Source organism: Myotis daubentonii, chromosome 16 (assembly GCF_963259705.1).
Source record: "Myotis daubentonii chromosome 16, mMyoDau2.1, whole genome shotgun sequence".
Lineage (NCBI taxonomy): Eukaryota > Metazoa > Chordata > Mammalia > Chiroptera > Vespertilionidae > Myotis > Myotis daubentonii.
Genome location: NC_081855.1, coordinates 57278926 through 57295270, shown reverse-complemented (window position 1 = coordinate 57295270; position 16345 = coordinate 57278926). Strand labels below are relative to the sequence as shown.

The 16345-nt window shown below is 62.7% G+C and overlaps 1 protein-coding gene across 1 annotated transcript in view; it reads left to right on the top strand.

The window, feature by feature from the left end:
• CCDC57 (coiled-coil domain containing 57) overlaps window positions 1–16345 on the top strand; it is a 39777-nt gene that overhangs the window by 16622 nt on the left and 6810 nt on the right. Inside the window, exons 15-18 of the mRNA XM_059671589.1 lie at window positions 2821–3007; window positions 10448–10542; window positions 11569–11691; window positions 12131–12344. Coding sequence (XP_059527572.1) covers window positions 2821–3007; window positions 10448–10542; window positions 11569–11691; window positions 12131–12344 — 619 coding nt within the window. The remainder of the gene's footprint in view (window positions 1–2820; window positions 3008–10447; window positions 10543–11568; window positions 11692–12130; window positions 12345–16345) is intronic.

Below are 16345 nucleotides of genomic sequence, written 5' to 3'. Positions count from 1 at the left end.
GACCTTGGGGAGGTCACTTCCTGGATGAGAAATTTGAGGCACAAAAAACCTAAGTGGCCAGTCCCTCTGCCCAGCCCAGGCCACCCGGGCTCCCACCACAGCTGCCCAGCTGTGTGTCTGTGGCTGGGAGACAGCCCCGATGGGGAGGAGAAGGCCGAGGGCGAGGATGCCCCGGGGCAGGGGGGAGAGGAGAGCAGGGCAGTGGAGCCCGTCCCCAGGAGCCCTGCAGACCTGCGCCCCCTCGCTGAGCGCCCACTCTGCTGGAGGAGCCAGGGCAGTGGTGGATTCCAGCCTGGGACATGACGGGGCGCAGGAAGCCTGCAGGGCCTCTGACCACCAGGCAGTGCTGGGGCACCGTCATCCCTCAGACACGGCACAGAGATGCCCCTGAGAGACGGGCAGAGATAGAGAAGAGGAGCAGCGGGCCCTGCTCAGGGAGTCAGCTGGGCTGGCCTCGCACAGGGGACACTGCGGGGAGGTGGCCGGTGGCCAGTGGTGTCTGCACCTCACAGCCCTTGTTACAAAGGGAAGCGTCCCTGTCGGAGTAGCCTTACGTGCGGACACCACCTCACCGAGGGCCCCGTTGCCAGCTGGGACAGACGACGTCGGGACGGCTGAGCACAGACAGGCGGGCTGCCCGCCCCGAGGGGCCGGGCGCAGGGCAGGAGGAACGGGAGCACGTGGACCGTGCATTCGCTCGGACGCTGCTCCACGTGGAACTGGTTGTTAAGAGAACTCTTCGTTTCCAGGAAGTAAAACGGTGGCTGGGCATCAGGGTGCAGTGTCCCCAGCTCCCCCTGCATCGGGCAGGTGACCAAGCACAGGCCGCTGCCACCTGGCGCTGCTGCCTGCAGCTTCTCTAAGCCAGGCCCTCCGGCCCCAGCCGACCTCAGGGAGCCCAGGTCACACCCCTCCCAGGTCTCTGGTGGCCCGGCCCACAGCAGGGGCGGCTGGTGGGCTGATTGCGAGGGTCAGAGGGAGGATGACCTGGCCGCCCAACAGCACCTTCGCCTGCTGTTGGCTCCACCCTGTCCTGAAAACCCGTAAGCCAGGCAGCACTCGGAGGAGGGACGCACGGGTCCACTGGGGGGCAGTGTCCGCTGTACAACCAGCGCTGACTCCGCCGGAGGCCGGGACTGCAGGAGGGTTGAATCTGCAGTGGGTCCCGTCCTCTGCATCGTCCTCTGCGTCCATCGGGTGGGTCTCACTCAGCCCAGGCCTTGGCCTCCAGCGTTCTCCTCCGTGGACTGGAGCACCGTGGGGACAGCTCAGCTGCTGCCCAGCTGCCTTCGGGGCCTGGGGCTGGCAGCATGAGGCCACGAGTTCCGAAGTTCCTGGGGGGTCTGGTCATTGTTAGCTTGGAATCACTATCGTGGGGAGGAGCCTTGGAGTGATCTACATAACATATCTTACCAGGAGCCGAGCCCCAGGGGGCCAGGTGGGGTCCCTGCTGCCGGACCCCTCACTGCGCAGCCCCAGGGACTAGAGCGCAGCCCGGCAGCCACCTCACTCGTGCTGAGGGCGCTGGGGGGTGTCTTCTCCTACGGCTCTCATGCTCCAAGGTCTGGGAATCTGGTACAGGACTGCTCTCTCCTCACTTTAACACAGGAGTCGGACGCTGCTGGCCAAGCTCCCACCCCGACCGGCCGCCCAGACCCTGCTGGGAGGCTGTGCACTCCATCGGGCTGGGTCAGCCCCTCGGGGGCCTCTGTGCATGAACCACGCTCCTGCCTCCAGGACCCCATGCGTGTCCTGCGTCCCTGAGAAAGCAGAGCAGGCACACAGGGGAGACAGGCCCGGTCTGTCCGGGGCTCAGGGCCATGGACCTCTGCCTCTGTAGCCTGGGGCACAGGCCCGGCACCGTGGGCAGTCACTGCGGCTCCCGGGCACGGAGGGCACGGCGCCTGCCAGGCCTGGAAGGCACACCAGGAAAAGGAGCCAGGACAGGGCGTGCTGGCCTCTGCCTGGGACGCGGAGCACTTCCTTGTGTCCACGGCAGATCGTGTGGCCGGGACGGGCACACTGCGGCTTTTCATAGGTGTCAGAAGCAGCCAGCCAAGTAGGCCACCTGTTTCCGTCGGGCCTTGGGCACCACTGGCCTCTCGGGGCCCCCCCGAAACAGGCAGCCCCCGCTCTTGTTTTGCAGGCCCCCCTGGGAGCACCTGTCTGTGCAGGAACCTGGGGAGGGTCAGGTGGGGAGAGGGGCCTCAGTGGGGTTAGGACTGGGGGCTCAGACCTGGAGTGTGGGCCCCCATGGCCTCTGCTTTCTCTCTGCATCGTTGTCGAGAGGAGCCTGAGGGCAGGTGGAGCACGTGGCTGAGCCTGGTGCCGGGGCAGGAGAGGGGCGGCCACTAGTCCAGCGGAGGGCAAAGCGCAGGGTGGGCGCCGGCGAAGGAGGTGGGCAGTGCAGCCACCACTGGGCCCCTCCAGCCCTTCTATGCCAGGTGGGCAGCAGGCACCCAGGCTGTGGCCATGGCACACACACGGGGCCCATCAGAGGCACAGCCCTCATGGGTCCTGGGGCACCCTGGGAGGCGGGGGTGGGTGCCGGCTGGCTCCTCCTCCTCCTCACTGGGAGGGCACTCTTTGGGTGGGGGGACAGGCCCCAGGGTCGGGGCTGGGAAGGAACTGGGTGCATAGGAACCGGGTCCCGCCGTGAGGGGGTCTCCATCTCTGCTGACACTGCCCAGGGCCTCTCTTTGGAATGGCGTCTGTCCCCAGGGATGTCGGGTCTGAGACAGGTGACACAGCCATCGCACCCCCCTCCCCCACTGGGGGGCTTATCTTGCGGGCTGACTGCTGTGTGGGTTTCATTCACAGGACCCAGCAGCTGGGGGACCCGCAGGGACCGAGGGCCCAGGGACGCAGCCCCCACAGGCCCTGTCTGTGCAGCAGCTCCAGAGGAAGCTGAAGGAGGCGGCCCGGGTGGCCCTCCGCCTGCGGCGGGAGAAGGAGCAGCTGCTGGAGCTGGGGAACAGGCTCCGTGCCCAGCTGGGCCAGCCTGCAGGTGAGCCGGGTGCGATGGGCACAGATGCTCTGGGCCCGGGAGGCCAGGCGCGGGGAAGGAGGGAGAGCAGGAGCCTGCTCACTGGCTGTGTGTGAGAAGACTCCGCCGGTCCTTGGAGCTGCTGCACTTTGTGCAGCCTGGTGAGCAGCAGAGGCACCCACCCACCCACCATCCATCTACCCACCCGTTCATCCATTTATCTATCCATCCATCCACCCACCCATCCCCACATCCATCTATCCATCCCCTCATCCATCCATCCACCCACCCATCCATCTGCCCATCCACCCACCCACCCACCATCCATCTACCCACCCGTTCATCCATTTATCTATCCATCCATCCACCCACCCATCCCCTCATCCATCCATCCACCCATCCATCCTCCCATCCACCATCCATCATCCATCCACCCTCATCCATCATCCACCCACCCATCCACTCATCGATTTATCTATTCGACCACCCACACACCCATCTATCTGCCCATCTGCCGGAAGCCGGTCCATCCTCACCCTCCCATCTATCCATCCATCCATCCACCATCCATTCACCCATCTACCCACCCACCCACCCACCTATCCATCCATCCACCATCCAGTCATCCATCCATCCACCCACCCATCCACTCAGCCATCTATCCATCCCCTCATCCATCTGCCCATCCACCCTCCCATCCACCATCCATCATCCACCCACCCATCCACTCATCGATTTATCTATTTGTCCACCCACACACCCATCTATCTGCCCATCTGCCGGAAGCCGGTCCATCCTCACCCTCCTATCTATCCATCCATCCATCCACCATCCATTCACCCATCTACCCACCCACCCACCCACCTATCCATCCATCCACCATCCAGTCATCCATCCATCCACCCATCACCCACCTCCTTGTTGGGGAGGGAAATTTCCCCCCACCCTTTTAACTTCTGAACTTTAAGAATTAAATTGACAGCAAGACAGATTAACCAAGACAAAGAAACCAACAATTTGTGGGGAATGGGCAAGACAAAGAAACAGGCTGGGTGCCCATTAGGGAAGACCCTGCATTTGCTCACAGCCCAGGGGCACGTCCCTGTCTCTGATCGGGAGACTCAGTCCTGCCTCCGGACACAGGGTGGGCCCAGTGTCCTTTCTGCACCAGCTGTTTCTAGACTCACTAATTCCAAGAGTGCAGAGCAGCGTGTTTGGGTAAATCATAAATTCCTCACGGACAATTAGTGTTAAGAGCTGGAATCGGATGTCTATAGGTGTGTGGGGGAACTTTTGCTGGAAGAAATTTTCTCTTTACAATCACCTCTATTTTTGATGAAGATAATGATAGTAAAACTAATTTGTTCATAAAGGAAGGCTCGTCTTATTAAACTTGCCTGGTTGTTCACATCAGATCGAGAGCCGCGACCGGCTGGCTTGGGCCTGTGTTGCTGGGACTTCTTGGCGAGAGAGCCCAGCCACGGACTTGCCCTCGACTGCGCCTGTGGTCCCTGTAGACTGGGGTGGGTCCTCTTTTCCCAGGGCCCCCCAAAAGCTTGAGGTTCCTGCACCTGCTGGGAACGTCCCTTCCTCACTCACCTGGGAAAGCGGAAGCCCTGAAGCAGGGTCCCAAGGGCTGTGGCTCCATGGAGTCGGCCTTCCTTCCCGCTAAAGCCGCCGGTCCCGGCTGAGCCCCGCGTGTTCGCAGCCTGGCTTCCTCTCAGCCTTGGGCCTGCTGCCTGGAAAGGGCACGCTCGCTACGTTTCTGAATTCTGGAGCCATCAGGTGGGAGAGGAGATAAGTGCTTCATCTTTGTCCACAAAAGTGTGGATTCACCGAATTGTTCTAAGTCCTAGGAAGCTTACGAGAAAAAAGTTCCCTTAATTAAGGGAAAACAAAATATTTTTAAAAATCAGTGGTGTTTCAAACAAAAAAGTCATAAAATTATCATCTTCGTGGGTTCGGGTAGTCCCACACTGTTCATCCTGTGGATCCCGCCCTCCTCGAGCAGCGTACACGTTTATCGGCATCAGCATCGCGTCCCCCCCGAGGGAGGTGCATTCCCGCCCCACGGAGGCCGGGCTGCGCGCCTCAGCCGCCTGCACGCAGAGCACTTCCCGCACCCGCACGCTGTCTGTGACTGAGCGCTGGAGATGGCAGGGCCCACGGCAGGGCCCACGACAAGGCCCACGACAGGGCCCTCACGGTGAGCTGACAAGGAAGGAGCTTAGCTCTGAGGTGCAGCACGTACGTGGATAACTGGAATTACGACGGTGACATTGTGCCGGGACAGATCCCACTTCCAGGGATTGCGCAGAATTCTGGAACACTGTGCACAGACTGGGCACTGAGAGCCTGTCCTTCCTACCTGGTGGCTCCTCCCGTCACTTCATGCATCAAACAGGCTACACACCTCCCTTTTGTGTGTGTGTGTGTGTGTGTGTGTGTGTGTAGAGCGAGAGAGAGAGAGGGGGGGGGAGATAGAGGGAGAGGGGGAGAGAGGGAAGGAGAGAGAGGGCGCAATTCTGGGTGGGTGGTTTGCTTTAGAGAGCAGTTCTTTTGAAATGTTCCAGGGCCCGCTAGAAATTTTCAAAGCTCGTTTCAGGTCAAAAAGACTCTATTAGAATTTGATATTTGGGAAGTTTGTGAAAAATATCCAAAGGTTCCTGAAACGCGTGGCCAACATGCTCATCCTTCAGGTGAAACAATAGGGCTCAGTGTCCCACTGAACATCGGGGCGCCGAGACCTCCCAGGCTCCCAGGGCGTCCTGTGAGCAAACAGCCCGCGACCCATGGAGCACAGAGAAGCACCAGGTCTCTTTCCAAGCAGATTACTTAACCGCAAAGAAACTTCCACCGTCTATTGTCCGAAGCAAACGGAGTCCAAGGAAACCTGGTCCCGACGGGGAGAACCAGTTCTGATGGCGTGCGCGGGCGCTGCCGCCGCACTGCTTTAGGGAAGCGAGTTTCCGTCCTGACTGGACGGCACAGACTCCTTTCCGGACCCCACGGCGCCTTTCCCGCTCCTGCTCGTCCTCCCGTCTGTGACGGGTGTCACTTCAGGGCCCACCCACGCTCTTCTCCCTCAACAGGTGTATCTTCAGACTCGGCCCTTTATACGGGAGCACACACTTTCCCTTCCTGGAAGGTGGCAGCGCGTCCCTTCTCATTTCTGTAGCTTTGATCACACACACTAGTGAGAATTCTCTACTGAAACCTTTACTTTCTGGGAAGTAGGCCGTGGAGAGCCGTCTCGCGTGGGCTGCCGTGGACTGGGACTAGCAGGTGCCTTTTGTGGTTTCTAGAAACGTGCTTTTTCATAAAAACGCCTCGGCGTGGCCTGGGACGTCTCCTGATAACCCCTAATAACCTCAGGTTCTTGGCAGCGAGGAAGCGGAGGAGGTGGGCTCTGTCCAGGAGCGAAGGGTGCGCTAGCCCATCCTCCTGGGAAAGGACCTCGACCTCAGCGCGGGAGCCTCTCAGGGTGTCGTTGCCCCGGAGGCTCCGGGAATGTGTGAGTAGGCATCAGACCATGATTGCCAAAGACTCGCCAAAACCCTCGTCCTGTTTACATCCCCTTCGCTTGTTTGCTCTCGTAACCGTGCTGAGTGCTCAGGAACTCACGAGGCTTGAGACCAAGTGGCTCTCTCCCAGGCGGAGAGGCCCTCGCCCGCCCGCCCGTGGCTCGCGGGGGATGGGGGGGGGGCGGCGCTTTCCTGGGGAAAAGGTGGGAGGAGGCGATACTGGAGAAAGCTTCATTTCTACGCCTCGAACCCCGGGGTTTCCAGGTTTCAGTGCCCTGTGTGAGGCCCTTCGTCCACCTCACTGCGAGAAGCTACGGGAAACGGCGCTCTTCCCGTGAGAAACGGGCCTTTTTTGTCTGAACCGTTTGGGTAGAAAAGGGAAAAGCCGTTTCAAGTGAAGCCGATAGAGCGTTCAGGTGTCATTGACTCGACTGTTAGTCCAGGCCCTTGAGCCTTATTTCCGGCCCGTGTTGCTCCTGCCTGTTGGAGGGTGCCCGTGTGCGTGTGGACCCCACGCGATGGCCGGTGGCGGCCGTGGGGACACTGAGCCGCTGGGCGAGGGCAGACGGAATGGGCGCTCTAGGCACTGACTGCGTCCAGCTCGACCGAAGCCCCCGCTGCACTTTAAACGAGATGGGGGCGGGGGGCTGGGAAACTCGGGTTCGAGTCCCCGGAAATGAAGCTGCCTTCTTTTTGGTGAGCCCCACCCGAGGGTGTTCCCCGTGGGTGGGTCTATTTTACTTTATTATTTTTTTTGGTCTTTCAAGATCCGTGGATGTTTTTAGAGAGCGTGGAAGGGAGGGGGAGAGACAGACAAGCCCTGACCAGGGCCAGGGATTGAGCCTGCAGCCGAGGTACATGTCTTTGACCAAAATTGAACCCAGGACCGACGCTCTATCCACTGATCCAAACCAGCCCAGCGGGCTCACCCTTCCACCTCTAACTTTCTAGTAAATTTCTCTTCTAATTTGACCAAAAAATATGATACAAAATGTTTCCAAACAGGTTGTAAATAGAGTGGACTTGTTTGAGGCCCTTCCACGCTGGGGGGATCCTTGGGGGTCTTTGTCCCGCCAGCCGGGGGTAGTGCTGGTGACAGACTTCGCTGTCACCCACCTCGTTTCGTAATAACTGTTGTCAGCTCCTGCCGACGGTCCCCCTTCGTTAACCCGGTGTCTGCGAGGCGCCAGGCTGAGTGGCAGCTGCGGTCGGGGCTGTCGGACACGCCTGATGTCGCTATTCGTTTTAAGCCCATTGATCAGGGCAGGTGACTCATTGACAGAAGCTCCTGAGGGCCCTCCCTCGGTCAAAGCCGGGTCTCTAACCGAGGCCCCTAGCTGGGCCTTTGAGGACAGTGAGAGGTGGGAGGGGTGGTTCCGACAGGCGACTCCTGAGCTCAGGTGGACAGGGAGCGGCGGGTACTGATCCCACAGGCTTTTGATCCGGGCCCTCTTAGAGCTGATCTCCTGTGAGCCTTTTCTCACGTCTTTGATGGCAGCTGTCTTGGAGTTTTGCAAAGCAGGCGTCCTCCTCCTCCAGTCGCTGAGCAGCCCTTGCTGTTCCGTGAGCTCGTAGAACCGCCTGGTCTGACGGAAGGCCTCGCCTCCCCACTGAGTTCGAGGCTCTTCTGTGCGAGCGGCCGGCGGTTGGCAGGGCCCCGGCTGCAAGCAAGAGCTTAGCCCACGCTCTGTCCGGCGTGACCAGCTGCCCGTGGGTGCAAGACCCACACTTTCTTCTGGCTGAGCTTGGGCCTAGCCTGACAGTTACCGAGCCACGTCCACGGAAGGAGCTCGCCGCGGTTTAGGCTGGGCGCTCTAAACGCTGCTTTCTAGGTAGAAGTTTTTCCAATTTAAAGGATTCATCTCAGTAGTGACTCAGACCGATAGTCCTTTCGTGGCTGAGCCCTGGACACAGGTGCCCGTCTCCGAAGGGAGTGCCCAGGGCAGCTCAGGCCCCAGGAGCTCCTCAGGGGGTCGGAGAAGGAGCCGCCCTCGCCACGGGCGCTGGGGTGGTGGGCGCACACGGTGTCCTGTCGTCCACAACAGGAGGCGCCTCGGCCACAGACCCGCTAACTCGTGGCCGCGGCGAGCTCTACTGGGACGGGGTTGTTGGGGCCTCTCCTGACACTCCCCAGAGAGCCGGCCCAGCCGGGCAGGGATGCGCGGAGCCCAGTCTGTCGCCCTGCCCAGGGGCACCCGTGAGGGCACATTCCCGATGGTGGAGGCCCGAGAAGATGTTCCCTGTGGTCGCAGCCAGGCTCTCGAGGTGAAACAGGAACCGTGGCCGTCGCTGGGGAAGGAGAGGAGGAAACCTGAGCACTCACTCACCCTCTGACCGGAGTTGGAGAAAGAAAAAGGGCCCTCACCCTGAAGACAGAGGTCCGCGGCCGATGCGCAGGAATTTCCTACCTTCCGCAGCTGTTGTCAGAGGCCGCTGGGAGTCCCGCCCGGGCGCTAATGGCTGGTGTGAGAAGGACGTTGACACACAAGTTCCTGGGAGAAAAGAGCAGCTCAGTCTGTGCACACGGAGGCCTCAGAAATGGAACCTACAGGAATGACCACAGCCAGCAGTTTCCTGTGTTTCAGACAAAGAAACGGTGCAGGGCAGACAGGCTGGTGCTCCACCAGAGGAGCCCCAGCCGTGCTCACACCCTGGCGAGTCCCTGTCTGACGAGGCCGGCCCTGCCTCCCGGCTCAGGCTGCCGAGGGTCCCTCCAAGGGTGCAGCCTGGACAGAAAGGCTCTGCGGAGAGTCCACGCTGACGGGCCATGCCGGCCGCGGTCACAGTGCGGTCAGGCCCAGGCAGGAGCTCCTGTCGTAAAAGGCTTATCTTCGCCTCAAACCAGCTCTGCCCATTGTTGTCGTGCATCAACTTTAACACACAGTGGCCTGAGCGAGGCCCCAGCGCACCCGCCCCTGCACCTCCCTCCTCCCTGACCTTCCTGTCCCCTCCCCCATCCCAGTGCATAGAAGCTGCTGCATTTGAGATCTTGCTCCCGGCATTGCTGCCAGTTTGGTTCAAATAAACTCCTACCCATTCTCTTCTTAGTCAATGGGGTGGCCGCCCTGAGCCCCACAGCACACCCCCCGCCACCCCCCACTGAGGAGCCCAGTGCATCCCACCTTCAGCAGGTCCTGCCCCCCAGACCCCAGTCCGGCCAAACTCCCAGCCTCGGAGCCTGTGCCTGGCGTCCGTGTTGGGCCCGCCTGTCCCTGGTGGCCGTTCTCGGCCTCTGCTCGGCACCTGTGCTGAGGGCGGCTGTTGCCACCTTCACATTTGCTTCTGGGAGGCGGTGTCTGTGGGCTGCCTGCCTCTTCCGGGTCGATGTCGGCGCCACAGTGTGCATCGCCACCAGACGCCAGCAGTTCCAGCCACAGAGGACTCGGCGCGGGAAGCCCGACCCGCTGTGGAGAGGTCAGCTCCACGGGAATGGCATCTTGCGGTCCGTCCTGTGCAGACGCGCGTCCAGGCTCTCTAGGCGATGGAGCCCCAACTAGTGAACGAGCGGAGAGTCGCTGGAGCCTGGGTCACGTCTAAGGAAGAACGCCGAGCCTCACGACGAGCCTGCCCCTCGGTGCCTGGGCTCCAGGAGCCCCCGCAGCCGCCCAAACCCTCGACGCTCACTCTGCCGCGGCCGCAGAGGAGGGGCCCGGAGTCGGAGAGCGCCGCACACGGCCTCACTGTTCGCGCGGGGAGGGCGTCTCTGGGTCTGTTCACCATGTGTTGCTGCCGCTTGGAGAAGCCGGGGAAGGGTTGTGGCTGCAGGAAGCTGTCCGTGTGTCCAGTGGCTGCAGAGCCGCAGGAATGCGGGGTCTTGCGCACAGCTCACAGCCGTGCACCCCAAGCTCTCGGTGAAAGAAGGGACTGGGTCTGAAGGGGACATGTATGTATCAGTGTGAGATGTGCACAGACCAACCCTTCCTCATCTGGTTTCCAGGGAAACCGTGTCACCCCTGCCCCAGCCCTGAGGCCCGGAAGCGCCCAGGCCCAGGCCCACCTCTGGGGCCGCTGCAGCCGCGCGTCACAGCCCAGGTACCTCCCCTTCACTAAGAGATGCATTTCCCGCAACTTTTCACTGGTTTCTTAAGTGTTACATTTTCATTACAGAAACGTCAAAATACCACAGACACGATCTTTTTCCCCTAACAACACAATCTAATTTTTGTTTTTTAATGTATTTTATTGATTTTCCACAGAGAGGAAGGGAGAGAGACAGAGAGTCAGAAACATCGATGAGAGAGAAACATCGATCAGCCGCCTCCTGCACACCCCCCAAGGGGGCTGTGCCCGCAACCCAGGTACATGCCCTTGACCGGAATCGAACCTGGGACCCTTCAGTCCGCAGGCTGACGCTCTATCCACTGAGCCAAACCGGTCTCGGCAACAACACAATCTTAAAAGCCCTCGCTTTTCAGCACCGAGACATGGTTGCCCATAACACTTCGTTGTTTCCTGCTGTTGATGGAAATCATAAAGTATATCACGCATACACTCTATAGCCTTACCCATAGATCCGCTGCCTCCTGCACGCCCCACACTGGGGACCGAGCCTGCAACCAGGCCTGTGCCCTGACCGGGCATGGAACCCTGACCTCCTGGCTCCTAGGTCGGCGCTCAGCCCCTGAGCCGCGCGGCCGGGCGGTTCCTGTCTTTTCCACGAAGTGCTGTGCAGTCCTGTCCCATCCTGATCTGTTGGACGCTCTGCAGATACTTGTCTCCCAGTGTGTGGCTGGTCTCCCAGTTTATTTTAAATGAATTAAAATTAGAGCGAGCAGGTGGCAGGTGGCCGGTGGCCTTTTGTGCCGGGAGGCCAAGCTGCTGGGGAGCACGAGGTGGGGCTGAGCGATCAGCGGGCGCAGGAGGGCGCAGAGCCGCAGGGGGGAGGCTGGGCCCGTCCCTGCTGTGGGCGCTGCGCGTGCCTCCCTTTTAGCTGACGCCACGCGGATAAGTCCTCCTGCCAGCCGTTTGGGGAGTTTCTTCCTCGCCTCGCAGGGCAGCTCAGTGACATGCCCCTCGGGGACCAGACCCTGAGCCCCTTTCACGTGCGTTTCCCTGCAGGACGCTGGGAGCGCGCAGGAGGCTTCCTCCGAATTCTCAGGGGAGAGCCAGGCCCGCGGGGCGCCCGTCCGCAGACACGGTGCCCGGCAAGGCTGCGCGGGAGCCACGGGGAGGCCGGGGCAGGTACGTGGGTCTGGGGGTGTGCGCGTCTCAGGCGCAGCGCTTGCTGTCACCGGAGCGGCCGTGGCTCTGAGTGGCAGTCCTCGCGGCGCGGGTCCTCGCTTGGGGGTGGTGAGCTGTAGGGCAGGAGAGTGTGCCCAGTCAGAGCGCTGGGTGGGGCTGGACCCCGGGGCCCCCAGCAGCCCTGCCTGTTCGCCCGCGGTAGAGTGGGGCCCCAGCAGGTGCCTTCCCTCCAGACCGCCCCACGCCCCGTGCGCAGAGGGACCACGGCCACAGCGCTGCTGCCTCCGGGCCCCCTCCTGGCCCTCGAGGTCTCCCCACAAGGCCTGTCTGTGGGGCGTGCCCACTGCCTGTCACCCGGCGAAGGGGAACGGGGAGCCCGTTGTCTCCTCTGGGCTGGAGGTGGGCCCTCGAGGACGAGCCTTCGTTCTACCCTCTGTAGAAGCAGCACGGACTCCCCCCAGCGGCCTGCACGCGAGCTCATCAGAAAGAGAACCGGTCCCCACAGCCACAGGCCCAGGGAGCCGGCCAGGACGCCGGGCACCACACTCAGGGGTCCTCCTCGCCCGCCAGCAGCTCCCTCCGGGACACGTGGAAGGTGCTCGAACTGGGATCCAGCCCGTCCGGCCTCACCTCCCAGGGTGACTCGGCGCCAGGTGGGCAGAGCACGGCTGGGGGCGAGGGAGGGGGGGGGGCCGCGCCAGGTGACATGCCAGTCCAGGCCCCGCACTTGGTTTGGTCACCTGTGCGCCCAGTGTCCTTCCTCGCACCTGGTGGCTGAGCAGGTCCCCAACACAGCGTCCGACAGGTGGCCCCGCGACAGGACACGGGCCGGGAGGAGCTGGTGCGCTGGACAGGTGGGCCCTGGGGAGAGAGCCCCTCGGCCGGCCCAGCCCCGCCCGTTGTGCCTTGAGGCCCCTCCACCCCCGGCAGGAAAGCCTGTGGGAAGGGCCCCTGGGGGCGGCGTGGGGCCGACCCAGCCAGAGGGCAGAGGGCCTGGCCAGTGTGGGGCAAGGGTGAGGGCGTCGGCCTGCCTCTGAGAACGCAGGTTTGATTCCGGGCAAGGCACACACCTGAGCTGAGGGTTGTTCCCGACCTGGTCAGGGCACGTGGGGAGGCGACCAGTCAATGTCTCTCTCCTCCCCGCCTTCCCTGCTGCTCTCTGAAAACCAGCGGGAAAATATCCTCCGACGAGGGCAACACAAAGGAAGAGGGGCAGAGGGAGGGGCGCTGTCGGGATGCGATAGGCGAGAACTCAGAGGCGTCCAGTGGGCACAGCGCGCCCACTCCAGGCTCACACCGCAGCCCTGGAGCCGTGTCCTGGTGAGCGCCTCCGCCACGGAGCTGGCCGCCACCTGTCCCTTCGAGGGCGGGTTAGCCTGTCCAACCCAGGACAACAGCGTCGCAGCGAGTCGCCTCGAGGCTAGGCCTCGGGGCCGTGCAGGGGTGACCCCAAGGGGTACTCTGTCCGAAGTCTGACCTCGTCCAATTTGGGCAGAGTCACAGCTCCTCGCCTCTGCCTGTTCTGTGGGCACGGGGCTGTGGGCGCGGGGCTGTGGCGTGGGCGCGGGGCTGTGGGCGCGGGGCTGTGGGCGCCGGGCTGTGGGCTGTGGGCGCGGGCGCGGGCTGTGGCGTGGGCGCAGTTGTCACGTGGACCCAGGTGTTTATTTTATTTTAATTTATTATTTTTTAAATATGCCTGCATGTTACATGTGCTTGTAGTTTGGGTCTCTTTATAATGAAGAGTTTTAAGAGGGAGGCGTGGTCAACCGGGTGGGATGCTATGAGAGGTTGGTGAGGTGGGGGCCGTGGTCTCGGGGCCGTGGTCTCGGGGCCGTGGTCTTGGCGTATTCGTGGCCGTGGTCTTGGCGTATTCGTGGCTGGTCCCCAGTGGTGGCTGCAGGACTGGGCGGGGGCGGGGGGGGGGGGACGCTGCCTCTAGAGCCAGCGCAGCCAAGTTGTAATTACCTGCGAAACGTCTCTTGGGCGTGTGGCTGCGGATTGCACTCCCGGGGGGCAGTCCTCAGGGACGAGCTCTGGTGAAGACGCGCTGCCCATTAGGCGCGTCAGCATCTCCGCGGGGTGCTGCCGGGAGCCCTGGCGCCGCGAGCAGAGCAAAGTGGCCGTGGGCAGTGAGACAGGCTCTGGCCGCCACGTAACACGGACGGCTGGTACAGCGGGTGACACTAGGCTCCTGGTTTTCAGGTGGGGCCAGAGCTGCCCCGCCCCTCCTGCCCAGCCCCCGCCACCCTCCCAGCGCCCAGGCTGCCCCTGTGCCTGTCTGGCCAGGTGCCTCTGTATTCCCCACCCTGGCCCGCTCCTGCCCGCACCTCAGACACCCCCTCACCTCCCGCTTCCTTCCCGGGCACCAGCCCGCACCTCACTCTGCCTCATTTACTTGGATTCTGTTGTCTGCTGGGGGGGGGGGGGGGGAGTGTCGTCCTTGACCCGTGACCCCTGGCTGGCACGGGGGGGCGGTAGTGCAGGGCCCCTGGAAGGGGTGCCCGGCTCAGGCAGAGTGTGGGGTAGAGAAGCTCCGGCTGGAAGTGTAGGCGCTTATGTAAAGTCACCTGGTTCTGCACCTCGTGTGGCCGTGTGTGAGCCTGGCGGTGGGTGGACAGAGACTGTTTTGAAGCTAAAAAAGTGGACTTTCAAGTTCTAGAGTAACAGCCTGAGGGGAGGCGATGGCGAGGCCGAGGCCTGGCCCCGGGCCAAGGACCCCTCAGCCCCCCTCGGCCCCTCCGCCTTCCCCAGCCTGGAGGCCAGTGAGGTGGTTCGCCCCCTGGAGCCACAGGCAGGGCCCACGTCCCGCCCTCGCCCTCGCCCTCGCCCTCGCCCTCGCCCTCGCCCTCGCCCTCGCCCTCGCCCTCGCCCAGGCCAGGCTGGAGCAGCCTCGGTGCAGGCGGGACCCAGTGTTTACAATCACAGGGTCAACCCGAGGGGTGATTTTAAAATCACAAACTTCCAAGACAATTCTTTTCTAACCTCAGAAATGATCAAACTGGAAAGATACTCTTCAGCAACATAAGCCAGGCCGTCTGAGCAGGTCAGATGCACCTGGGACGGCGCCTGGCAGCCACGGGGCAGAGGGAGCCCCACCTCGGGGCCTGGGATCAGTGGGATGGGGGGTGAGCAGCGAGTCAGCCCGCCCGCCCCAGCCCCCCGCCCCGCTTGCCCGCTCGATTGAAAAGTGCGTTGTCTTTAGTCTCCCGGAGCCCAGGACTCAGGGTTTCCAGCAGCCGCCCCACCGCTCTGACCTCTGGTACCTGCTCCTCAGGCAGCCCTGCCCCAGCACCCGGAGGCTGTGTGCCTGGGCAGAGGCGTGGGGGCTGGGAGTCCCGTGAGCCCTCCCTCCTGTCCGCAGGCTGCGGCAAGCCCTCTCCTTGTTGCCGTCTGATAAGTGAGAGCAGGTGTCCCCTTACGGACCTTTTCAGTGTTGAGATCATGTGGGCTTTGTGTGTGGCTCAGGTTTTGTGCCCGTTTTCAAGGCGACTACGAAGCTGGCAACAGGAGACAAGGCCTGTTCGCTGTGAGTTTGAAAGTCAGGACACCAGGAGGGAAGCGTCCAGGAGGCGACAGCCGCCCAGGCTCTGGGGGGGCCGGAGGGAGACTGGACACCCCTTTGTACAAGTGAATGCCCTCTGGGGGGAAAAGAGGGAGGACAGCTCGCCGCCCGTGCCGGCTGAGCGCCAGGCCTGGTTGGTCACCGGCGGGGACTTGATCCCGTGGCAACTGACGCCACAGCTCCTGGGCTCCCGTTTCCCAGTGGGGACACCGAGGCCCCGGCCTGAGGGACCGCCCGGCTGAGGAGCCAGCAGCCAGAGTCCCCTCCCCCAGTTCCGGAGCGGGGCGGCCACGAGGGTCAGACGGCTGATGGCGGCCGAGGACTCACTGCTGGGCCAGCCTGGCGGGCAGGCGGCTGCTGCCCGTGGGGCTCGGGGTCCCAGGGCTGGGACGGTGCCGCCTGCTTCTCCCATGAGCACCTGCTCCGCCCGGCCGACGGGGAAGAGCGGACGGGCAGCTTTCCGAGGGCGCAGTGCTTGGGGGGTTTCTTCTTTAAACTTGGTCTTTTTGCAAATTCCACTAGTTCCTCCTGGAATGACATGCGTTTCCTTTAGAAACGGTTGCGTCAGATGTGGAGGTGCGGGCTGCGCAGGGTGACAGCGCAGCCAGGTCCTGTGGGCAGCTGTTATCTGAGGACCCAGATAAAAAGCAAAACAGAAGCCTCTTGCCACAGCTGTGTCCCGGAGCCCACGCCTCTGTGCCCTCTGCCCCACCCGGGCCCCTTTCCCAGCAGTCCTGGCAGTCCCGGGGTCACCCACCCCGGTCACGCAGCCCCCAGGCCCCGAGTCCGCCGGGCAGGGCACGGCCCAGCACCCGGCCCGTGGGCCTCAGGCGGCATCTGGCTGAGCTGACTGCCGGGCCGCGGCCTGGTCCCACGGGCGAGTCGACGACACCACCCCGTGTTGTCCTGTGGCGGGGCGGGTCCCACAAGCCAGTTCTTCTCGCTCTGTAAGAGCTGGGCCTCTTCCTGCAGGGCCACCGGGGCCGAGGGCGGCCCACACCGTTTGCCTGAGGAGCTCCGGGCAGTGCGGTGCACCTGCCTCCAGGATGCGGGGCCCAGAGCGGGTGAGGGACTGGCCGTGTGCCTGGCCTT